The 25,797-nt window shown below is 40.0% G+C and overlaps 1 protein-coding gene across 4 annotated transcripts in view; it reads left to right on the top strand.

Annotated features, from left to right (window-relative positions):
* Positions 1-25,797, top strand: part of LOC124804764 — a 130,885-nt gene that overhangs the window by 78,896 nt on the left and 26,192 nt on the right. For all 4 annotated transcript variants that reach the window (XM_047265077.1, XM_047265078.1, XM_047265075.1 and 1 more), the window contains one exon: positions 18,839-19,061. In XM_047265077.1, coding sequence (XP_047121033.1) covers positions 18,839-19,061 — 223 coding nt within the window. The remainder of the gene's footprint in view (positions 1-18,838; positions 19,062-25,797) is intronic.

Raw genomic sequence — 25,797 nt, 5'->3', positions numbered from 1 at the left:
TAACAGGCTTGGTAACTCACTGATGTTCCCTTGTGGCTGTTCTACCAGTGACAGAGAAAGTCAGCACTAATCATTTGCATTCGTGCTGATGGTTTGTATGTAGACAAAGTTATATTGACGTATGACAGCCTCCGGTGTTTCAATTTTTGGCAGGCACTGTATATTTCGTCATTTCCCAACAATGTGCTGTCCTGTGAACACCACAACTGTGTCTGATGCTTGATACCATATTGTTAGTATGATTCACTGTGCTTTTAAGGTTTAAATTTAATAACTTTGACATCGGTGGAACTTTCATGTCAGAGCCTACATCGTAATCCTAAACCAGGTTTGATTCCATAGGAAAAGAGTTGTGACCGGTGACTGTATTCAAGTAGTAAAGGGTACAACAATCAGTCGCAAATGGTGTCTATATGTAGATATGGGTCACTGTGTGAACTCTTTCTCTGACATTAGTAGTCCAGTCAGTATGTGCACATACAGGTGTTTTTAATGATTAAACTTAATATTTACAGCACTGGAGATGGCCACACGAGTGAAAGAAATCTAGATATGCAGTAAATGTTATTTGTTACTGATTATTATATCCTTTACTGCATCTGATCTTAAATGTACCAGACATTTTTCACTTATTAATTCCTTTGACTGGTTGTTGTTAATTTCTTGTTATTAATTTCTCGTGTAGCTGTAGGGTTGACTCATCTGAGGAACAATAAGGCGAAGAAAGAAAGAAAGATTCTTTTCTACTGTCACTTTCTGAAATTGTTGTAAAATCCAGTTTCTGGTTCTCTTAGTTACCCAAACAGCACTGCTGTTTAAACAGACAGTCAGTAAAACTGGTGAATCAGTGCCTTCATTACTATCAGTGACATTTGAAACTAATATTTTCCAATATTAAATGTTACATAGGATTAATTCCCAGATAATTAGACTGCATACTTTTAATTAAGATATTGTTCATAGCTTTAGTGTTTTATTAATCTTCTACAATTCTAGACATATTTGTTGACAAGATCAGCAACCAGTTGCACAAAGGATATTTTATTTCTTTACCGCTCTCAGGCACCTAGCGCCCTTGTTCAGAAGACACTACAGATAAATATGCCACAAATAAGTGCATAAGATATTATAAGAATATCAAATTTTTTTAAGAAGGGTAAGCTTAAAAATTAAAATGCAAAGAATTGCTACATATGAATTGTCGCATCATTAGCAAGAGTCAAAAATAAGCAGGTGTATGCAGCATAGTAGTTTAGTCCTATAAAAGTAAAACATAATAAATGATGATGAAATAATCTTTTATGCATGACGTGTTGGGTGTTTGAGGAATGCTGTGGTGAGTGTTTTCAAATTGTGTTGAAGCCAATGGAGAAAGAAATCATGAATGCTTACATATGGATCGTAGTACATGTACAAGTTGGTATAAGATCACCAAATAAGAAGTACAGACATCAGGTAAGAACTGGAGCTAATCAACTGATGACCAACATATCTCATGTTGGTCTCAGAGTGAAGGTGAAAGTCAGATAAAGTAATAAAACAAAAACATATGCAAGTATGGTCGCTGTAAAACAGCGAATATACACTGATCAGTCAGAACATTATGACCACTGACCTACCATAGATATAAACCTGTCTAGGCAATAGCAGCATTATCTGATGAGGAATGATTGTTAGTCTGACACCGCACGGTGCAGTACAAGTGTATCGGTGTGTGCTCTGTTCTTGTGTAGAATGAGGAAGGCATGCAGTCTATCTGAGTTTGACCGACGGCAGATTGTGATGGCCCGGAGGCTTGGCATGGTCATTTCGGAAGCTGCATGACGTGTCTGGTGTTTGAGGAATGCTGTGGTGAATGTTTTCAAATTGTGTTGAAGCCAAGGTGAAACCATATCCAGATGTCATGGGATTCGGCAGCCATCCCTCATTATAGATGTCATATGTCGTAGGATGGGCAGAGTGGTAAAACAGGGCAGGCAGTGAACTGTGGTGAGACTAACATTGGACTTAAATGCTAGGCAGAGTACAATTGTGTCTGAAAACACAGTGCATTGAACACTCCTAATGGTGGGCCTCCACAGCTGACGACCCATGCATGTGCCAATGTCAACAGCACGACATCAGCAACTACAACTGAAATGGGCACATGACCATTGGCACTGGATGTTGGCGCAGTGGCAGAGCATTGAATGGTCATTTGAATGCCGATACCTTCATCATCATACCAGTGGGAGTAGGCGAATATGTCGTCTTCCATGAGGAACAGCTCCTTGACACCTGTACTGCGGCATGGAGACAATCTGGTGACAGCTCCATTATGCTCTAGGGAACATTCAAGGGGGCATCCATGGTTCCAATGGAGTTTGTGCAAGGCATCATGTTGGCCAAGGAGTATCGTACACTGGTTGCAGACCATGTACACTTCTTCATGACAATCATGTTTGCTGGTGGAGTGGTATTTTTCAACAAGATAATGCCAGCAGTGTGATGGAGTGGTTAGAGGAACACAGTGGTGGGTTCCAGTTGATGTGCTGGCTGCCCAACTCACCAGATCTGAACCCAATTGAACACATCTTGTATGTGATTGAATGTGGCGTCAGAGTTCATTGCCTCCCCCCTCCCTCCCCTTTTCCTGGAATTTGTGGGAATTAAGTGACTTCTGTGTACAGATGTAGTGCCAACTCCCTCCAGTAACCTACCAAGACGTCATTACTTCCATGCCACGACGTGCCGCCCCATTTATCCGTGGCAAATGTGAATGTACGTGATTAGGTAGGTGGTCATAATGTTCTGACTGATCAGTGTATAAGAGCGATTAACTAGCATGTCAACTAACAAATAAAATCCTACATATTAAGAAATAAAATAAGTTTATACAAACATGTGGCACTATGGCTGGGAAGTTTAGGAAGTAGTTGCCAATAACAGGCGTAGTGGGGTCAGTAGTGTGCTAGCACGGAACATGTCGGCAAAAATAAAAAGTGTGAAGCGTATCATGGGGCTGGAGACTGTAACAGGAATAAGTGGAGAAACAATTATCAATCAGTAGCTAATATGAAGGGTCAGAAAATGACTACAGGAGAAAGTAAGCATGGTTACACTTGTATATTTCTTATAGTGGGACAATTAGTATCCAAACACATACTAAATTTCAAATAAAACTCGTGAAATAATTCAAACTAATGACATCCAAACTAGCTTGGCAATGTGTTGGAAAACCCATCGTGCATTTTGTGTGAATGTTGCTAGTTAAAATTGTTTCATGATTCGTATTTGCAATGTTCTGATACTTATTGTTTCGCTATAATAGCAGTGTACAATTGTGCCCATACTTCTTTTCCCCTGTAGTCATTTTCTGGCCCTTCAAATTAGGTACTGATTGAGAATAGATTTCAACTTACTCCTGTTACCGTCTCCGACAGCAAGATATGCTTCGCACTTTGTTTTTCCCAACAGGTTCCCTGCTAGTATGCTACTGACCTCCATCTCTTTACCTTTAAACTTTTAAATTTTTCTTCATTTTTTTTAAATATTCTTATATATCTTGTACTTGTGTGTGGTGTCTATGGAAAAAATGCAGTAGGTGCCTGGAACCAGTTAAGAAATAAAATTTCTTTTGCACAGCTGGTTGCTGGTTTTTTCAACAAATAGTTTATAGCTCTTCTCTGTCCTTGAAATACCAAAACATTCTGTTGTAAATTTATGTCGTCAAAGTATGAAAAGACCAGTGATACACAACTGATTTAGCACTTCTAAAACCCGAATAATTATAATTTCTTTGTACATTAACCAGTTAAGTAGAATTCAATAACAAAAACAACTGAAATTGTCTTCCTCTTTGTTAAATAAGATTGTAGGCATCAGTTAATGATTATTTGTTCTTCTCCAAAAAACACTTTAACTTGGTTTATGGGTGCCTTGGTTTATGGGTGCCAGTGATATAAGGAGATTGGCCATGTAATAAAATGTTTTAACTTATTCTTTGAAAGTGAAATTCAGTCGAGGACGGCCAAGAGGGGACTACACTGTTAAAGATATACACAACATTCATTATTTCATTATAAGACCATAATTTCTACAGTAGGTGTGGTGTAGCTTCAGTCTTCTTGTTGTGATGCACAGCCACCGACCACCTGAGTGCCATGTGAAATATAGTTTGCCAGATCTCTGTGACATATATGTAGCCGGAAATGCAAAATAAAGTTTCTATAGTAATACACTATTTCTACTAGAAGTTACCAGGTGAGATTCTCAGTGAATATTTGGGTGGGAATTCTTGGAGATAACTCATCTGGATCTCGCATCTTACCAGGTCTTTTGAATAGTGCATGGTTTTTGAACTTTCTGGATAGTGTCGTGCCTTAATTTCTACAGGACGTTCCATTACAGCTGTGCACCATTTTGTTGTTTCAGAATGGTAGTGCTCCAGCGCACCTGGGTCATTGAGGCAGGGCATTGCTCATACATGGCTTCAGGCTGAGAGTAATTGGAAGAGGATGCCCAGTCTCTACACTTGTGCGCTCCCTTGACCTCATCCCTGTTGACTTTTTCCTCTGGGGTTATGTAAAGCCTCTTGTGTATTCAGCGCCATTGTGAACACTCTGAGCTTATTGAGCATATCTTTACTGTGTTTGATACCATCAGAGGGCAACACAGTATCTTGCAGAGAATCAGAGATAACATAGTTTGTCGCTGCTCTTTATGTAATTAAGTTGGTAGTCGTCACATTGAACATTTACTGTACAGTAGTGAAATCACAAATTTGGTTTACCATAATTGATTGTACTCTGCTGTCAATAAACTTTTACCAAAATACAGTATTCTGGTGTTTATTGTGCCTGCTGAATACATGGAAAGTGCACAGTGCTGCAGAAACTTAATATCACATTTCTGTCTATGGGGTTTGTACTGCAAAATGTTCTGAATTTCATCATCTACAATTTCTGAAATTTTTAAACTGTCCTTCTGTAACACCTTGTATACAGTACCATACATCGTGTAGATTACAAAGTTATCTGTAATATCATGCAACTTATTTTTTACTTTAAGATAACTCTCATTTAATGTTTTGTCTCGGATGCACATTTCTAATTAGATTAGGTGTTTCATTCGCTCTGGATCATCTTTAGATCCAAGCAGTTGAGTCACCAACCCTTCTTGTCCAGTAGGAACCACGTATTAGAGTACTGTTGATTGGCCATGAACACAAAGGAACAACACAGATAAAGAAGATCAGGCAGCTCGTGTTGTAATCTACCCCCTCCTTCCTAATTCCATCTATTGTCCACATTAGTCTTTTATGAAGATCTGAGAGGAGCGAAGATTACAATAAACTTCATAGTTTACTTAGCTCGTCATGTGGAGTTAGCTTCAGTTCTTCTTGTCTAGGGGTCTGATTCTTAAAGCTGAAAATGTCACATTTTAGATCCTCGTGGTTGGATTGATCAAAATAAATTGGAAGATTGTTGTTGCAGAATTTTTGTTGTTCTACATCTACATGGTTACTCTGCAATTCACACTTAAGTGCCTGGCAGAAGGTTCATCAAACCATTTTTATGCTACTTCCCTACCATTCCACTCTCGAATGGCGCGTGACACCTAAATCTTTCCGTTCGAGCTCTGATTACGTTAATATATTTTGTCACATTTCAGTATATCATACAGTCTTTTGATTTCTCACATTAACAAAGCTGAAATTACAGTGTTTGCACAAAATACAAAAATACGTCTGATCACATCAAAGGCATGCTTACGGATCTCACACTCTGCGGAAAAAACCATATTCCAAAAAGGTTTACAATCTTTCTTAACAAATGAATTTCTACTATGTTCTGTTACATTATTACTTTCGATTATTATTTCATAAATGAAGCCAGAAATAAACATAGTAACCAGTACAGCATTGCGTAATTAATAATAGAAATTTTAAGTGTGCCAATAATTCGTAATGTCAAATGTGTCTAAAAAAATAATTTTAACTGTACGTTCAGAACTAGTACTTATTGATTACAACATTTATAAAGTAATTCATTTTCATAAATATTAGCTTGAAATATAATATACTGTGTATAAAATTATATGATAGTTTTCAGAAATAATCTTGACCTGTCCAAAATTTAAAAAATATTGATATCTACAACTACTGTTGAGGAAAAGTAATGCTAGAAGAGGATGTCCTGTTACAATGTATACTGATGGAAAGGGATTGTTAAGCATTGCAGAGAGTGGTTGTAAAAAAATTGCATGAAGTCAGTAGTAAGAATCACTTGTGAGTTTCAAAGTGCCACCAGCCAAATGCGGTAGGACATGAAAACATTTTACATCATTGTGTGCTGTGTGTGTAGAGGTACAGTTTGGAGATGATGATTGATTGTATAAGCTTGACAGTGCATCCTGTCATAGAGCAGCACCTATGAGGCAATGGTCTGTGGATAATAACATTCCTGAAATGGGCTGGTCCCCACTATCAACCCTGTGGAACACCCCTGGGACGAGTTAGAACATTGACTTTGCTCTAGACCTCAGTGTCCAACATCACTGCCTTCTTGGAAAACAAAAAAGGAACAATGGAAAAAAAATTGTGTAGATTAACTTAGAAACTGATCCCTGGAGGAATATCAAACAAAAGAGTCTGTGAGAATAGACAGTCGCCAACAAATCAAACAAAATAATGGGATGGTAACAAAAACTTGGGAGCAGTCAGCTGCTCTACCATTGGAAACACTACTTTGCTGGATGTATTCCAATATCTGTTTTCCAGTTCAGTTTTTGCCCTGTACAGCTCCTTCCAGTACCAAGGAAGTTATTCCCTGTTGTCTTAATAGATGTCATATCATCCTGCCTCTTCTTCGTATCAGTGTTTTCCATACATTCCTTTCCTCACCAATTCTGGGGAGAAGCACCTCATTCCTTACATAATTTTCAATATACTTCTGTTTTTAACAGTCAGTTGGTCAATTTTTTTCATTGTTGTCCCCCCCCCCCCCCCTCCCCCCCCGGAGTCAAATGAAACAAGTCTCAGTGGTCATGTCAGCTCCATGAATGTTTTCATTCACTCACTGTGTTTGAGTGGTTTCATTCAACGTAAGACAACCAACTGAAACAAGTATCCATCAGTTGCGGCCGTTATGTGAATGTTTTCATTCACTCATTGGATTTGAGTGGTTTCACTCCATTATAGGCAACTGACTGAAACAAGTCACCATCGGTTTCAGCTGTTATGTGATGTTTCCACTCTCTCAATAGTTTGAGTGATTTTATTTACATAGTTTTTCAGTCTTTTTGCTTATACATGAAACATGATTAGGGCTGACAACTTTTTTAAGAGACAAATAAAGTATCTTATTTCAAGGAGATGTGGCTAAAAAGTATATTTCTAACAATAAAGTACATTCAAAATGTATGTATTTACTTGCTGAAATACGAATTTTCATACTTGTGGCATTAAATATCAATTTTTGGTTGGTTTTAAAAGTTTGGTATCTGGTGCTACACTGTAAATTTGTGTATATATAAATCAACAATCACTTTTTAACATGTTTTTATTAGGTCAGTTTCTTGTCTGCTTTTTTGGTACAAATTTTGAAGTTAATTTTAAAGTAATTTCCTGATATGCTAGAGAGTTGAAACTTTCAACATAGCTTAGAGGTGGATGATACTATAATATTAACTCACTTTTGAGTCTGGTGAGTGGTGGACAGTACTTTGTTTTTTTGGTCTGTCTGTCTGGTATAAATTTTGCAATAGATTTTTAACTATCTTTTTGATGAACTAAAGACTTGAAACTTTCAACTTAACTCAGACGGAATGAAGATGCAGTATTAATTCTCTCTTTTTTTTTTTTTTTTCTGGTGTCTGACGGAGAGTAGGTAGTTGGTGTACCATTGCTATTTCCCCGTTTTCTTGGTCCAGTTGCAAATGTTTTGCATGTAAGAACTATTTCTGTAAAGCTTTCCTGTCAGCTTGATTCACTGTAGTTTTTACATTCACAGTCTTCTCACAAGGTATGCCTATGAGGAAGCAATATATAGGGTGATTCAAAAAGAATACCACAACTTTAGGAATTTAAAACTCTGCAACGACAAAAGGCAGAGCTAAGCACTATCTGTCGGTGAATTAAGGGAGCTATAAAGTTTCATTTAGTTGTACATTTGTTCGCATGAGGCGCTGTTGACTAGACGTCAGCGTCAGTTGATGCTAAGATGGCGACCGCTCAACAGAAAGCTTTTTGTGTTATCGAGTACGGCAGAAGTGAATCGACGACAGTTGTTCAGCGTGCATTTTGAATCCGCGAGAAACAACTCAGTATGAACGTGACTTGCCTAAGGTGAACGTTTTCTGTGCCATTTCAGCCAATAAAGTTTTTGATCCCTTTTTCTTCGAAGGTGCTACTGTAACTGGACTACAGTATCTGGAGATGTTAGAGAATTGGCTGTTCCCTAAGCTCGAACAAGAAGCACAACAATTCATATTTCAGCAGGATGGAGCGCCACCACATTGGCACTTATCTGTCCGTAACTACCTGAACGTCAACTACCCGAGGCGATGGATCGGCCGCCAGGCAGCCCGTGACAGAGCACTTCATCACTGGCCTCCAAGAAGCCCTGATCTTACTCCTTGCGATTTTTTCTTATGGGGGTATGTTAAGGATGTGGTGTTTCGGCCACCTCTCCCAGCCACCATTGATGATTTGAAACGAGAAATAACAGCAGCTATCCAAGCTGTTACGCCTGATGTGCTACAGAGAGTGTGGAACGAGTTGGAGTATCGGGTTGATATTGCTCGAGTGTCTGGAGGGGGCCATATTGAACATCTCTGAACTTGTTTTTGAGTGAAAAAAACTATTTTAAATACTCTTTGTAATGATGTATAACAGAAGGTTATATTATGTTTCTTTCATTAAATACACATGTTTAAAGTTGTGGTATTCTTTTTGAATCACCCTATATATTTCATTTGAAGAAAAACTGCGATAAACACACAGTTTACCACATGTCCTGCTGTAATTTCGTCAAAGTGTTTGAAATCAACTGAAAAATTCTACACACAAAAGACTAAAAAGCAGAAAATAACTACTTCAATAGAAAATTTTTTTAATATAACAAAGTTTCAAAATGGACTAATAAACATTAAATAATCTCTCCTAGCCCCATACAGATTTATAACACCATATAGATAGTCCTTAAAATTTGTGCTTGTGAATTTTTAATAGTTATCACACTACCTGTAGAACTGTAGAAGTGGAGCATACGTATGTAGCTGGTGATGTAGTTTTCTGTACAAAATATTTACCTTCCACACAAATATTCAAATGATTTTGCATTTGTGTGTATCATCACACATTGTGTATAAAACTGAATAACTGTCGCTAAAATGAGGCAAGATTCCTTTCTTCTTCATAGATCCTAAAGGAAACCATTGAGCTCACATTTGCACCTCCTACTATGGCTGCAATATGTCCTGATTTCCCCGGATTGGTCCCAATTTTGAGAGGGTATATAGGTGTGCTGGAGGGATTTTTACACAACTGTCTGGGGTAAACCTGGACCTTTCTTCATGCCTGTGGAAAACTATTGATTGGAATATGGATGATAATAAACCTTAGTTAAAAGTTTTAAAAGAGAACCTAACTATAGATAGATTCTTCAACACATAGCATGTGTTCCAAAATTGTCTTTACAACTTTGATTATGTATATTTTAGCAATGGGAATAGGTAGAAAGATCCAGTTTGTGGCATAATGTTCACACACACACACACACACACACACACACACACACACACACACACACCTAAAGCTGTTTTTTTCTCATTTTCCCATGTTAGTGATTGACTTAACACCCTCCAGCAGTTGGCACAGTGTGTGGAATGCTTTGTACAGACCAGATCTGATACCCGTGTCCTACAGAACCCAATTACATTTTTTCCTGTGGCCAGGACTTGCACAAACTGTGAGCTCGCATCAGAGCAGCGATACGACACTTTAATGAGGACATCCTAGACTGGACATGGAACTGGAATACTGGTTAGATAACCTGTGGGCTACAGATGGTGCATCTATTTAAGGTGACCAGCCATCCCCCCCTATCCCCCCTTTTTCGTAACGGCTAGATTATTCAAGCTCTGTCCTGATTTTTTTTTTTCAAAAGTAATTCTAGACACCTGTTTGTTTGCGATTTAACAATTATGAAATGATTTATCCCGAATTGTATGTTCTTTTCACCTGAATCGGAATGAAAGGGTATCTTCCCAAATGAGTACAGTATGGAGCAGTGACAAAGTAACAGTTTGTTGTAGAAACTACAGAGGCAATGTTAGTGACTAGAGTGAATTAGTATGAAACTCAAGGAATGTTGAAGAATACAGACATGCTGAAGAAAATTTACAGCACTGATAAATAATTTATGCCTGCTTGCAATCCTCCATCTTAGGAAGTACTAACAAAATACAAATTAATGTACTTTTTGTTAAAAATTAAAGTCATAGTTTGCATTTATCACTCTTGCTTCAGAATTTTTTTGTAATATCAAAATTTTTCAATCTGTCCCAAATTTGACTCTAGAAAATATGGTCACCTTGACACTCTGAACTCAGTTAAGTGGCTACTAGAAACCTAGATGTAGAAAAACATTATGCCGCAAACTGCACTTTTCTATCTGTGCCTATTTCTGAGAAATGCAGAGGCTAACCGGAAAAAATTTTCTGGTTCGCCCAAGCTGCCAGATTCGTACATGTGCAGATCAGTCTGAGTTGTAGTGGTGAGGAGGGCAGTCTCCACTTAGTCCATGTTTACATTTAGTGATTTTGCTGTTTCCTCTTCATTTACAGCTCTCAAGTCAAGTGAAAACAAGACGGATTTCTGTGACCGGGAGCTACCAAGTGAATTAAAATACAGTCTGCATAATTATAAAAGGCTAGGCTACTAGTTTCAGTTTTCTGATTTTATTTCCATGTTTTTGGCAGTCAAGCATTAATCATCTTGCATTTTTGTCAGTTTGCTAAAGAAATTTGCCTTTCATTAATCTTTTTCTGCTGAGGCTGTCACCACACTATTGGCTGGTTTCAACTGTTCACTGAATTTCAAGTGCATGTTTTCATCTTCTGACATGTTTGGCATTATGTCATAATAAAGAACCAAACATGAGATAATACAGTACTGGTACTCCACGAAAATTTACATCCTGAAAACCACACTGAAAAGCTTCATATCAGGTTGGGACATACTTAATTGTAAATCAGGACATATGAATGTGCACTTTAAGCCAAATTATGGTTTTTAGTGTGGCTTACAAAATTCCGATGTTCTTGGAGTATCCTCTAAACTCCTGTTTCTCTTATGATGTAATGTAAGATCGCTTAATGCTTTATACATACGAACATACAGGCTTTCTATGTCATCATAGCTGTGCATGCGCAGTAATACCTGTTTTCTGGCAGTTGCCATTTGGGTCCACTAGGACTTTGAGGTCACAGTTTGCAGTCTCAGTCTCTCTCTTAACAGGCCACCTCCACCTGCTGCCCTAACTGCCCTCCTCCAGCAACTCCCCTCTCCCTTCCTCCTTTGTGGGAGTTTTAATTCCAATCAATTTCTGGGGCAGTGCTTCTTCATCCAGCCAGGGGCTCCTTATTGATCAGTTTCTTGTGAACCACAAACCGTCTCCATAGTGTTTATTTTCCTTACTCATTTTAGTGCTGCATACAGCAATTTCTCTGCCAATTATCTTTTGCTCACTTCCCCTCCCCTTCTTTCTCCTTTACACTGGTCGCAGGATGATGACTTCTGCGATAGTGATCACTTCCCATTGATTATCTTGTTCCTTTCCCACTTCCTGATGGCCAGGTTACACCACTGGCCTTTTCTCAGTGCCTCCATCTTGTTGCAGTTTTCTTTGATTTTTGTAAGGCATGCAACACAGCTTGGTGTCATCACATCCTACTTATACTCCATGAACGGGGTCTTATGCCCCCCGCCCCTCCCGATTTTTATTCACCAGTTCCTGTCCAACCAGTCATTCAGAGTTCAGGATGGTACTGTTCTCAGCTCTCCACAGACCTTGGAGAATGGCATTCTTCAGGGCTCCTTATTAAGTTTCCTCCTTTTCCTTATTGCTATAAATGGACTTGTGACCCCCGTTGGGCTTTTGGGCATCCCAGTGGATGATTTCTCTATTTAGGCTAGCTCCCACTCGGTGGCCTCCACAGAACGGCAACTCCAGGGTGCCATCCGGTCCACTTCCGCATCAATGTTGTCACACAGTTCTCAGTTCTCCCCCATTAAGTCAAGGGTGGTACATTTCTGTTGCTGTGCTATGGTCCATCGTGATCCGAGGCTCTACCTCAATGCCCAGTACCTGACCATAGTCCCCCAGTTCTATTTCTTGGGTCTTCTTTTTGATAACAAGCTCACTTGGTTGTCCCAGATAAGCCTTCTGAAGGTTGGTTGTTTTCGTAAACTCATTGTCCTTTGCTTCCTTACCCACACCTCTTGAGGTGCAAATCGTCGACCCTTCTCCACCTTTATGGGGCTTTAGTTCTAACCTGTCTGGACTATTGTTGTCAATTTTGTGGTTCGGCTGCCCCTTCCGCACTACTTTTCTTGGACCTGGGTCAAAATCATGGTATTTGTTTGGCCACCAGTGCCTTTCGCACTATTCCTGTTGATAGTCGTCTGGTTGACACTAGGATCCCTCCCCATTTCGGTTTGGCAACTCCACCTCCTGGCTTCCTGTGCCATCACTATGCTTCCTGTGCCATCACTATCTGCTGTCCCCTGCTTAACCGTCTTTTACTGTTCTTCTGGTCATCGCCCACCTTCTGCCCGCTCTTGGGTGGGTTCACTGGTTGGGCTCCGCCCTGCTTCTCTCCACCGAAATTTCCATCTCCCCTCCTTGTCCTCTTCCCCATGTTCTCTCCCAACTCCCCCCGCCTGCCCCCTCTTGGTTAGCTCCTCCGCTCCTGATTTGGATGGATCTCTTCTGGTTTCCGAAAGCCACCATTGCTCCAGTGGTGTTCTGCTGTTTGTTGTGCCTGCTCTTATGGGAGTTTCAGGATGCCATTGTTTTTTTGTTATGTAGAGATTCAATGAGAGGCATTCAGGGTCTCGCTCACTGTTTTTCCTGCCACTTCTCGCAGATCTTGGCTATGGTCTTGTTCAGTTGATTTCTGTTGGGTTCCCGGCCACGTGGATATCCCGGATAATGAACTTTCCAGTTGTCTGACTGGGATGGCGACCACCTACCTCCCATTCTCCATGACCCCTCCAGGGGCAGATTTTCGACTTTATGTCAAATCTCATTTTGCTCAGTCATGGACCGACTCTTGGGGGGGCTATCTTCCTGTTTAGTAAACTTCATACAATCAAGGAGATGCCCTCCATGTGATGGTCTTCCCTCTACCTCTAGCAGGGATCTACCATCCTCTGCACTCTTCCTATCGGCCGTATTAGGTTGACCCATGATTTTTTTTGCTCCACAGTGAGGTCCCCCCCTCCCGTAGCTGAGAATCCCCCTTTAGGTGGTCCATATTTTGCTGGACTGCCCATACCTTTTGACCCTTCACACTAAATATGCCCTCCCACGTTCCTTGTCCCGGGTGTTAGTGGATCACCCTCGCATGGTTAGGTCTGTCCTCAGTTTTCTTCACAAAAGTGATTTTTTCTTCCTAGGTTTAGGTACCTGAATTTCCCTCTGGAATTGGCGTCCCTCAGTTAGCCTAGGCGTTGGTTGTGGAGGCCTTGGCCTTGGCTGCACACTGGCTGGGTTCTCCCCATCCCCATTCCTTACATTTTGTCTGGTCTTTTGTGCCATTTTGTTTCCTCTTTTCTGTTTTCTCCTTCCTCTGGTGCTTTCCCCATTGTGGTGTAATTGTGGTACGGTGTGGAGATCAGGAGGGTTGGTGGCTGTGCTGTTGCCCCAATGCACGTAGCATTTATGGGGCACTTCTGCTCCCCCCCCCCCCCCCCTCCTCCAACTGCACCACTCCTGTTCTTTAGGCTTCCTGCTTCCCCAGTGCTCCTTTAACGTCTCTGTTTGCCTGTTTTGTCTTCCACTTGACTGGACTCTGCTGTTTATGTTATTCCTCCGTTGGTTTTGGCCATCGTAGATTGTAGGTCCAATGATCTCGCAGTTTAGTCCCCTTCCCCTACCAACAAACCAACTTGGAGTCTTATATTCCATTTCTCCCACAGTCCATGTTTCACTACAGTACAATGCTGTGCTCCAAAAACACATTCTCAGGAAGTTCTTCCTCAAATTAATGCCTATGTTTGATCCTAGCAGACTACTCTCATCCAGGAATGCCTTTTTTGTGTGCTCCTTGCACCAACCATCATGGATTCTTTTGCTTCCAAGGGAGCAGATTTCCTTAACTTCATCTACTTCATAATCAACAATTCTGATTTACTTGCAGCCCCTGTTCTGTACTCACTAGACTGTTCATTCAGTACATCTTGCAGTTCTTTTTCAGTTTCATTGAGGATAGCAACGTCATCAGCAAATCTTATCATTGATATCCCTTCACCCTAATTTTAACCCCACTCTTGAGCTTTTCTTTTATTTCTGTCATTGCTTCGATATATAGGTTGAACAGTAGGGGTGAAAGATTACATTCCTATCTTACATCATTTTTAATATGAGCACTTCGTTCTTAGTCTTCCAGACTTATTGTTCCTTTTTGTTTCTTGTATATGTTGTATGTTACCTGTCTATCCCTACAGCTTACCCCTACTTTTCTCATGATTTCGAATGTCTTGCACCATTTTACAGCTTCAAATACTTTTTGCATGTCAGCAGATCCTATGAACGTGTCTTGAATTTACTTCTGTCTTGCTTTCATTATCAACCACTACGTTAGAACTTCCTCTCTGGTGCCTTTACCTTTTCGTCTGATTTTTGTTTCCATTCTTCTGTATGTTATTGTTGTCAGCAACTTGGATGCATGAATTGTTACGCAGATTGTTCAATAATTTTTGAAATTGTTGACTCTTGCAATCTTCAGAATTGTGTGAATGATCTTCTTCCAAAAGTCTGACGAGTATATTGCCTGTCTCATACTTTCTACACACCAATGTGAATAGTTGTTTTTATTGCCACCTTCCCCAATGATTTTAGAGATTCCAATGGAATGTTGTCCATCCTTTCTGCCTTATTTGACCTTAAGTCTTCCAAAGCTTTTTTAAATTCTGATTCTAATATTGACTTCTGTATGTCTTCATCAGAGAAGACCTCCCCTCTCAGAGGTCTTCAGTGTACTCTTTCCACCTATCCGCTCTCTTCTCTGCATTTAACAGTGGGATTCCCATCGCACTCTTAATGTTACAGCCCTTGTTTTTTAGTTTCACTGAAGGTTGTTTCAACTTTTCTGTATGTTGAATCAGTCCTTCCAATAATCAGTTCTCTTTAGATTTCTTTGCATTTTTCATGCAGCCATTTCGTCATAGCTTCCCTAAACTTCCTATTTATTTCATTCCTAAGTGATTTGTACTTCACTATTCCTGAGTTTTTTGTATGTCCTCCTTTTGTTGCTCAACTGAAGTATATCTTCTGTTACCTATGGTTTGGTTACAATTACCTTCCTTGTACGTATGTTTTCCTTTCCAACTTCTATGACTGCTCTGTTTAGAGATGTCCTTTCCTCTGAATTGTCTACTGAGCTATACGTTATCACAGTACCCATAGCCTCCGAAGAGAACTTGAAGCATATCTTGTGATTCCTTAATATTTCCGTATCCCACCTCTTTGAGAGATTAGTCAGGAAGAACCAATGCACAAACTTCAACCTATTTGTCATCGTTACTTAATTATAATCTGAGTGTATATCTGCTCCTGGATACACCTTACAGTCCTATATCTGATTTCGGAATCTCTGCCCGACCACGATGCAATCTAATTGGAATCCTCTTTGTTCTCGTGGCATTTTCCAAATATGCCTGCTCCTCTTGTGAATCTTGAGCAGACTATTAACTATTACTAACTGAAATTCATTGCAGAACCCAATTGTCTTTCTCCTTTCTCATTCCTTCTACCAAGTGCATATTCTCTTGTAAACATTTCTTCTACTCCTTCCCCTACAAATGCATTCCAGTCCTCCATGACTATAAATTGTCATCTCCTTTACATTAATTCCAATTCCAAAGAAAGCAGGTGGTGATAGATGTGAATGTTACTGATCTATCAGTCTGATAAGTTACGGCTGCAAAATTCTAACACAAATTCTGTACAGAAGAATGGAAAAACTGGTAGGAGCCAACCTCGGGGAAAATCTGTTTAGAGACAATACTGACCCTACGACGTATCTTAGAAGATACGTTAAGGAAAGGCAAACCTACATTTATAGCATTTGTAGACTTAGAGAAAACTTTTTACAGTGTTGTCTGGAATGCTCTCTTTGAAACCCTGAAGGTACCAGGGGTAAAATACAGGGAGCAAAAGACTATTTAAACTTATACAGAAACCAAATTGCAGTTATAAAAGTTGAGGGGCATGAAAGTGAAGCTGTGAAGGAGAAGAGAGTGAGACAGGGTTGTAGCCTATTGCCAATGTTATTCGGTACATGCATTGAGCAAGCTGTAAAGGCAAAGGTAAATTTGGGGTAGGAATTAAAGGAAGGGAGAGGAAACAATCTTTGAAGAATTACAATGTCACTGGGAAACCTCAGAGACAGCAAAGGACTGAGAAGAGTAGCTGAATGGAACGGACAGTTTCTTGAAAAGAGGATATAAGATGAACATCAACAAAAGCAAAACAAAGATAATGAAATGTAGTCACATAAAATCAGGTGATTGTGAGAGAATTAGGTTAGAAAACGAGACATGTAAAGTAGTAGGTGAGTGTTGTTATTTGGGCAGCAAAATAACTGATGATGGCCAAAGTAGAGCAGATATAAAATGGCAAGAAAAGCATTTCTGACAAAGACAAATTTGTCAACATCAGATGTAGTGTTAGGAAGTTTTCCTGAAAGTATTTGTCTGGAGTATAGCCTTGTGTGGAACAAAACATAGTCAATGAACATTTTATACAAAAAGAGAATAGAAGCTGTTCAAATGTGGTGCTGCAAAAGAATGCCGAAGGTTAGATGGGTAAATTGTGGAACTAATTAGGAGGTACTGAATATAATTGGGGAGAAAAGAAATTTGTGGCCAGCCTGACTAGAGCAAGGGATCATTGGTAAGGCACATTCTGAGACATCAAGGCATCCCCAATTTAGTATTGGAGGGAAGTGTCCATGATAAAAATCATAGAGGGAGAACGAGAGATGAATACAGTAAGCAGATTCAGAAGGATGTACATTTTAGAATTTATTTGGAGATGAAGAGTCTTGCATAGAATAGAGTAACATGGAGAGCTACATCAAACCAGTTTTCGGACTGTAGACCACAGTAACTCCCTTTACATACTAAATTACCCATTCAGTATCCTCATATACTTTCTCCCTCTCTTCATTTTGTGCTTGTGATGTTTGCATATACACTGGTGTCCAAAATTAAAGCAACAAACATAAATTTTGCAAGGTTGTGTTTATTTTGTCACAAAACAATATACACAGGTGATAGTAAAGCAGAAACAGTGTAAAGAATACAGAATGTAAAAAACTACATGCTCAGTGCTAGATAAAAATGTTCGTAATTTTTTCCAACTTAATGGACTTGCACACACTTTCTGACTACTGATTAATGTGCTTAGTACGGGGTGTGAGCCATACTGTGAATGATGTCATCAATCTCATGTTGGGGCAATAATGCCCATTCCTCCTGCAGAGCTGCTCGCAAGTCTTGAAGAGTTATTGGTGAAAGCTTACCTAATGCAACCTGTCCCCCATGCATTCCAGACGTGCTCTATGGGATTCCATCGGGAGAGTGAGCAGGCCCTGCCATGGGTGCAGTATCTTCTGTTTCCAAGAAAACAGCAACCATCTTTACTCTATGAAGTCAAGCATTATCGTCCATCAGTACAAAGTCTGGCCCACAGCACTTCGCAAAAACCACACATGAAATCCTAAGATCTCGTCACAATACCTGACAACAGTTAAACCTTGCCTATTCATCCGTATAATTCCATGAAGAGCTGTTTTTGTGGTTAACATAATCCCTGCCCACATCATTAGGGATTCTTCTCGATATCGGTCTCTTCTCACGGTATTTGGGTCCTGAAGTCGAGTTGCACATTCCCTCCAGATGCGAAGCTGTCGAAAATCACTCTCCAGACAATGTCAGGGCTCATCTGTGAAAAGAACATTTGCCCACTGTTTGACCATCCAAGTGGCATGCTGACAACTTCAGTCTAGACGTTCCCTTCTGTGAAGTTACATCAGAGGTACACATACAGCAGGTCTCCAACAATAAAAGCCACTTTACCGAAGACTTCTGTACACCGTTTGCCTCGATAAAAAAGTACACTGGATGCTGCGGGGTCAGATGCCAGTTACCATGCAGTAATAAGGCGATATCTTCGTGCTCTTACAGGCAAAAAAACAGTCCTCTCTTTCTGATATCACAAATGGTCAGCTCTACCATGGTTTTTGGGATACAGTTTGGTCCTCGCCGTAGCCCTCAGTGGTTCACAACCCCACAACAGGCTACAGCAGTCCACTCACCCCACTGCTGCCCCACACTAAACCCAGCGTTATTGTGCGGTTCGGCCCCCAGTGGAATCAACCAAATAATTTCTCGGTATCCCTAGCATGTGTTGTACACTTTTCTTGCTGTCACATAACTTCCACGTCACCTTAACTGCTTCAGTACTGTAATAGAGAGGTGATTAAAATGCTCTGGGTTACCAATGTATAGTTCAAAGTGAAATGAAACATTTATATTTTCTATGGTAACTTAACTCTCATGTTACAGGACTGCAAGTTGCTGAATGGCTTCCACTTTCTGAGGGTGAAAAAATAGTCACTAAAGCAAAGAAGATCTTGAGTGAAGATTTTAAAGCATACTATACAGTAGCACATTTATATTTGGATAAAACTCTTACATTATGGCATACATGCGACAAAAGTTATAATGCATATCTTAGTAAGTTGAATTGGCTTGAGAAAAGATGTTCACTTCATCATCTCAAACTAAGGTAAAACTCTAATTTCTTATTTAACACTGTTGGAAATTAAGATGAAATATATGACTTATTAATCATTGTAAACATCCCACAATTAGACTGAACTACATGTGACTGACTAACTGTAATTTATTTGTCTTATGGTGTCCATTTCTAAATAGTGTCATTGACGTATAGAGTACATGTTAAATTAACTGAAAGAACGTCCAGACTACAAATAGTCCAATTAATCAGTTAAATGGACCTACAGGTACTATTTAATTTGGGATTTGTGGGACAGGAAGATATAATTGCACAACAGAATAAAAGAATCACATTTTCAAAACTCTGTAATTGTCTCCTGTTGTGTTACAGAAGTTCAAATGCAAAACTACGGCACTCTGTGATGTCACTCCCAAGCTCGACGATGCTACAAACAGCAAAGTGTCGACACATCAGGGAAAAAGGCCAGACCTCAGAAGTTCATGTGTAGTGTAAGTTGGGTTAATGATGTCACATTGGCACCAAATTTCACCACAATTCTACCCAATGCCCCTATGAATGTGTCACATGATGGGAAGGTCGTCATAATCCCTCTCATCCACACTTCGCACCATCTTGTGATGCCTCTGTGATGGAGGTCAGAAATGTGACATCCATTTCAGATGCACCACTGCTCAGTTGACACAAAAAGGCCTCTCGGGGGAGGGGGGCATAAAGGGCATTGATGAAACCACCCCTTTTCTTGGGGCACTGATTGCCACACATTTCATGGCTGAAAACAACAGTTTGCAGTGCCATGAGCAGCAGGGCAACATTCTTGACAACCTGTGACACTGCTGACATCCCCGGACGTTTCAACTCTTCTCTAAGGACACTATGGGGCTGCATCCCCATTGAACATGATCATACACTTTTGGAGTGTAGTGTGACTGCAGCTTTTGCTCTCATACACGAGTAGGAACCCCTAGGGACCATTCACAGCCATTTGTTGAAATTTTAACGTGGTACAAAACAGCAAAATGTGATTATGCATTTTCAGCCTCCTGTTGCATGATCACTGGAGGGGTGGGAGGGGGGGGGGGGGTTGCTTGCTGACGTTAGATACATGCAGGAATAAAACAGCAAAGGGTCCCTCTAAAACACTTCCCCTCCCCCCAAATCCCACCCAGTTCAGCAACACCCTTGGTGGCACCCGGCCCCACTTTATTCATGAAGTGGGAGGGCTGAAAATGCATAAGCACCCTATGATGCTTTGGATCACACTCAAATTTCATTGAATGGCCCCTAGTTGTTCCAGGCTGTACACAAAAGCAAAAATTGCTGTTGCACTGCACTTGAAAAGAGTGTGATCATGTTCAATGAGCATGGAGCCATACATTGAATGGCTAGTTGTTCCAGCCTGTACACAAGAGAAAAAATTGCTGTCACACAGCCCTTGAGAGGACTGTGGTCATGTTCAATGTGCATGGAGCCACACCATGTCCTTAGAGATGGAGTGACACGTCCAGGGGTGTCAGCAGTATCAAGGTTTTCAAGAACGTTGTCCTGTTGCTTTACCCACTGCGAACTGTGGTTTTCGACTGTGAGCTGCTTGGGAATCAACACCCCATGTGAAGGTGTGGTTTCATTGATGCCCATTATGCCACCCCTGAGAGTTTTTCATTTCTATTCTGAACGGTGGTGTGTTTGAAGTGTTTTCCTCAGCCACCCGCAAGAAAACTCTTGATTTCAATGATGGGCCTTGTGGTTTTGACCTCCATCACAGAGGTGTCAAAAGAAGGGGTGAAATGTGAATGAGAGAGTGTGTGAAGACATTCCCATCATGTGACACATCCACGGTGGCATTAGGGAGAAATTTGCTGCTGATGTGACTTCATTAATATGCTTTACAAGAAACATGAACTTCTGAGTTCTGGTCTTTTTTTCGCATGTGTTTAGACCTTGCTGTTTGAAGTATCATTGAGTGTAGGGTAACACCATAGTGTGCTATGCTTTTGCACCATTACAGAGGAAGTTTGTAGGCACCTTGGAGCCAAATTTCAAACTTCTCCATCACAATAGGAGACAATTATGAGGTTTTGAAAAAATGGTCCTTTAATTATGTTGCTCAGCATGATTAGTGAGTTTTGGAAAGGAAATGTTTGGATTTTGAAAGTGGCATCTGGCTGTAGGTACAGTGTAATGTCAGAAATTAGTAGGTTTTAAAAATATGAAATTGAACCATGTTTAAAGTGCAGAAGTATCAAATTCTTCTGGACCTGAAGCTTTTTTTTCCCTGCAGAATTTCCTATAATTCTTTCTTAGCAGACCCAACTGCCTGTTTAGCATATCTGCCACTTAAGCCACGTAATTTATTGCAAACCTCACCTTGCCATGCTATGGGATCTTAGCAGTAACTTGTCAGTCAGGCTGTACGAATCGCTGTATAATTTCAGTCAGATGTAAAAAAAGAAAAAAAGGATGATAATTTTTAAGTATATGGTACAGTAACAAAGCCATAATTAATGACACAGCCAAAATAACAATAATATGCAATTTTCTTGTGCATCAGTGTCTGAGGCATTGGATAACATTTGCAATGAAACACATCTGTTCAATTGTGTAATGAAAAGTTCTGGTGCAATGCCAATAATTTAAGGATTAAAAGAAACAACTCAATAGTAAAAGCACTGACTCAGCAAAAGTCTTGTAAACAAGATTGAGGACTTTGCTAGTTTTCAGATAAGGATAAGGGGATTGAAGGACGTGTCACTTGGACAACGTCTATCTATATAAAACCAAGAAAGTGGTATGTGGGGAGGAGCGTGTGGGGGGGCAAGGATCCAGATGACGTGGGTTGTGAAGTAAGCATTAGAATCGAACATGTACTCAACGGCAATTTCTGCCACTGGGTGGTTAATCCACTCCTGGTTACAATTTGACAATGGCAATCTATTTGAATGGATGGCTGTTTGGTGCTTGTTCCCAAATAAAATGCTGTGCAGAAATTCCTGCAGAGCTGATATATGGCATGACTGCTTTCATGGATGACCTTCCCTTTGATGGGAAAGAATAAGCCTGCCAGGAGACTAGAGTACAACTGGAAGGGTGCATTGGACAGGTCTTGCACATGAATCTTCCACAAGGTTGTGACCCATCTAGCATGGGGTTGGGAGTAGTTGTGCTTCAAGGAGATTGGGTTACTGATGGAATACCACTTTAGGAGAGGTTGGAAGGTTTGTAAGTAGTATGGTCCTTGTTCCTGGACATAATGATGTTGTATGTTCCTCATTCGTGGGCATAATGATAAACAATCGAAGTTCTGACGAAAGATAGGGTTATGTTCCAGTGCAGGATGATAGTGGATAACGGGCAGGGGGGGAGGGGGGGGGGTGTTTCTTTTGCAGTTGGTGCTTGGGCATGGTCAGAGTATCAGCGATGTGTGTGAATATGGCATGGAAACATGTCTGTGGACTGGGTTTGAGGAATGCTGCCTGCCTTAGTAAGAGCTTCAGCTCGTAGCTGCGGATGTGCCATCCTTGAGAGACCAGACTATATGGGAGTGACCTTTTGGTGTGGAAGGGATGGCAGCTGCCAAAATGAAGGTACTGTTGGTGGTTAGTGGACTTAATATGGACAGAGGTTTGGAAGGAACCATCAGAGATGTGGATGTGAACGTCCAGGATTGCTGGACAGAGGTTTGGAAGGAACCATCAGAGATGTGGATGTGAACGTCCAGGATTGCTGGGTTGGGGAGGGCCAGATGAGTTGGACAGGAGAGGAGGTATTGTGGCTGTTTAGGAATGAGGACCCAATGCCTTGTCCCAGGGTCTAGAATGCCATGCATTGATGGAAACAAAAGTGTAACACAGTCAGCTTCAAAATTTACTTTCATAGCGTGTTCTTGTGGCTAACAAGCATCTGCCATTGCTTTGCTTTTCCATATGGTGAGGACAAAAAACTGTAGATTCCTGTTAGAATGTGGTCATCCTTGCACATGAATTAATTGTAAAAGTGCTATAAGCAACTTTGACTGTATAGAACAATATTGGCATATATTTAGTCTGTAGTTTAGTTATTTTCATCATATATGAGTGAACTTTTTAAAAAAGGCTTTTGACATGGTCTTATACTTGATTGTTTTTACATCAGTTGGGTTAGATTACTGTCACCGATCAACAGACGTTTTGTTAAAATGAATGTGTGTGATGGGCTTTGCTAAGTTGTGTTGGCTGAATTCAAAAAATTAAATCAGTTTTTGGCTGTTGGTTCAATTTTCACACAACCTTGTTCTTCTGTGGCTTCACTTAAATATTCTGAAGATTTAAATTTAAAAATAATAAATATGTACAAGGAATTATGACACATGACTGTTCGTAAATCTTCCTCTAGGAAAGTAGGTAGTTGGGCAACTGTGCTTGAACACAGAAGCACCTTGTGTTTTGCCACTTACATCTTGTCAACAAGAGTTCTGATGATTGTTAGAAGTGACTGCCTGTTGTTAAAAGTTTGAGGAACTTTGTGTTAATTCAGAAGAACAAATGCCTTGAATCTGTCTGAATATCACAAATTCATTCTGCTACGTGAGGGAAAAGTATAATCTGAAATGCAAGAATGGTAACTTAATCCTCTTGTAAAGAAGTGCTTAGAACTTTATTTTGGGTGTAAAGTTGATGACCAGCACAAGAATTGGGCACTCTACATTTCTTGTTTGCGTGTACTGCCCTTCCAATAGGCTGGTTAAAAGGATAATGTCAAATGTACTCTGCTGTTTGCTGTTGCCATGATTTCTTGGGAACCAACAGACCACACAACTGATTGTTATCATTGTCAGGCAGAAATATATGAAACCACAAAAAAAAGCACAACACAACACTGTTCAGTATCTTAACTTATGTCTACTGTATGTCACTGTGAAGAATTGCCAGTACCAGTGCCTCTTGAAAATGTGACAGCAAGTGAAGACATTTACAGTGACAAACATGCAGGAAAGGACATATCCATGCTGAACAAACATTTCAAGATCACTAAATCAAATGAGTCACATGTTTTGTTGTGAGGGTATCTTGACAATCTTATTCATGATTTATAATTATTGAAACAACAAGCTGAGCTTTTAGTTTTGTAAATTAGGGAATTAATGTTTGATGAGCATTTCCTTGATGTGTTAGTTGGTATTGAAAGAACAAGATGGCTGTCTTTCACAAGTGTCTGCAAGAGTTTCCTTGGCATCCATAGGGCAGAGAACTGATGTGATATAATATAAGGCTACTGAGATTATGTCACTTGAACTAAATTTCTGAATGATATTTGGACCGCTTCCCAGATAATTTTGGGGCCATTAGTTATGAATGCGGAGAACAGTTCCAACAGAATATTTCTCATATAGAAAAGCGTATATATACATATAGGCTGGTGTAAACATTTACAAAAACCATTACTTCATGAAAACTGATGCCAGTATAGAAATTATTTTGATTTCGGAGCAAATTATCTTCCAGTGCATACTGTTCTTGCAGCATTTTTTTTTTTAACCAGTGTGTTTGTATGCTCTTTGTCTTATTGATAATCCATTTCTGCTGCACTCTACTAAAAACATTGTCATATAAATGCTGTTGAAATTTGTACTCTTCGACATTTCTTGTTTCTGTATTGGACCTTTCATTTCCACTAATCCCTAGTTTCCTGTTATCACCTTTTTTTGATAGAGCCCAGGTTTGATTCAATATCTGTGATGTTGAGTTAATTGTACAAACACATAGAATTTTCTGCTGAGTTAGCTCACCTAAATAAAAAATCATCCCTGCTCCCAGTACTAGGAAGAAAGCACAGGTCACTTCCATCTACAACAAAGGTAGAAGATAACTCTACACACTTACACTGCAAACCACAATGAAGTGCATGCCAGAGGGTAATTAGCATTGTACCATGTGTGAGTGTTCTAACCACATACGATTGAGGCTCCTAATAATAAGTAAATCAACAGATCAGGTTTGCTGACCCATAGGAGTGTGTTACTGAAGTGATGGTTATAATTAGTCACAAACGAGTTAAGCTATATTTTTAGATAGTATCTAAATAGGCAATGATCTTGACTTTCAGAACACCAATTAAACAATGGAAACTCGAGGTAGGAATATCAGCAGTGTAGGAGCAGACAGATTGCTAATTACTGTAAAGAAGGCATGTCAAGTTGCAGAAAGAGACAATTAAAACTCTCACATATAGCTTTTGGCCAAAGCCTTTGTCACTAAAACAAACACACACACACACACACACACACACACACACACACACACACACACAGTTCACTCACACAAGCAAGCACACCTTATGCACATGCGACCACCAACTTGAGCATAAATTTAAGTATTAGCTGTGTTTTTCTTACTTGTCACTTCTTGTTCCGTGTGTTTTTGCTTTTAGGAAGCTTTAATTTTCGAGTACTAGTAATAGTGTTCCATAGATTTCGTGTTTGTTTTGAACACAGTCCAGAGGCAGTTAGTGCTTATTTTCATTGTTTCCAACAAGAAGTGTCTAGTAACCGCAGTTTAGTCGGCTATCAGCTGCCTTTAGAGAATTAGCAGTCTAGTTAAAAGTTGATTACTTAAGTCTCTACAGTAAATTGTTGATTTCTTAGGATGGATAAGATATGTGACTGCTGTGTACAGGTGCAGGAGGAGCTGGCCACTGTTCGCAAACAGCTGAGCATGCTGATGGCCATAGTCAGCTGTGTTCAGGCTGCTGCCTCGGAGTGTGGGGCAGTGTGGAGTCTGCTGTGTTGCAT

The sequence above is a fragment of the Schistocerca piceifrons genome, chromosome 7 (assembly GCF_021461385.2).
Source record: "Schistocerca piceifrons isolate TAMUIC-IGC-003096 chromosome 7, iqSchPice1.1, whole genome shotgun sequence".
Classification (NCBI taxonomy): domain Eukaryota; kingdom Metazoa; phylum Arthropoda; class Insecta; order Orthoptera; family Acrididae; genus Schistocerca; species Schistocerca piceifrons.
This window is presented reverse-complemented; position numbering and strand designations above follow the sequence as displayed.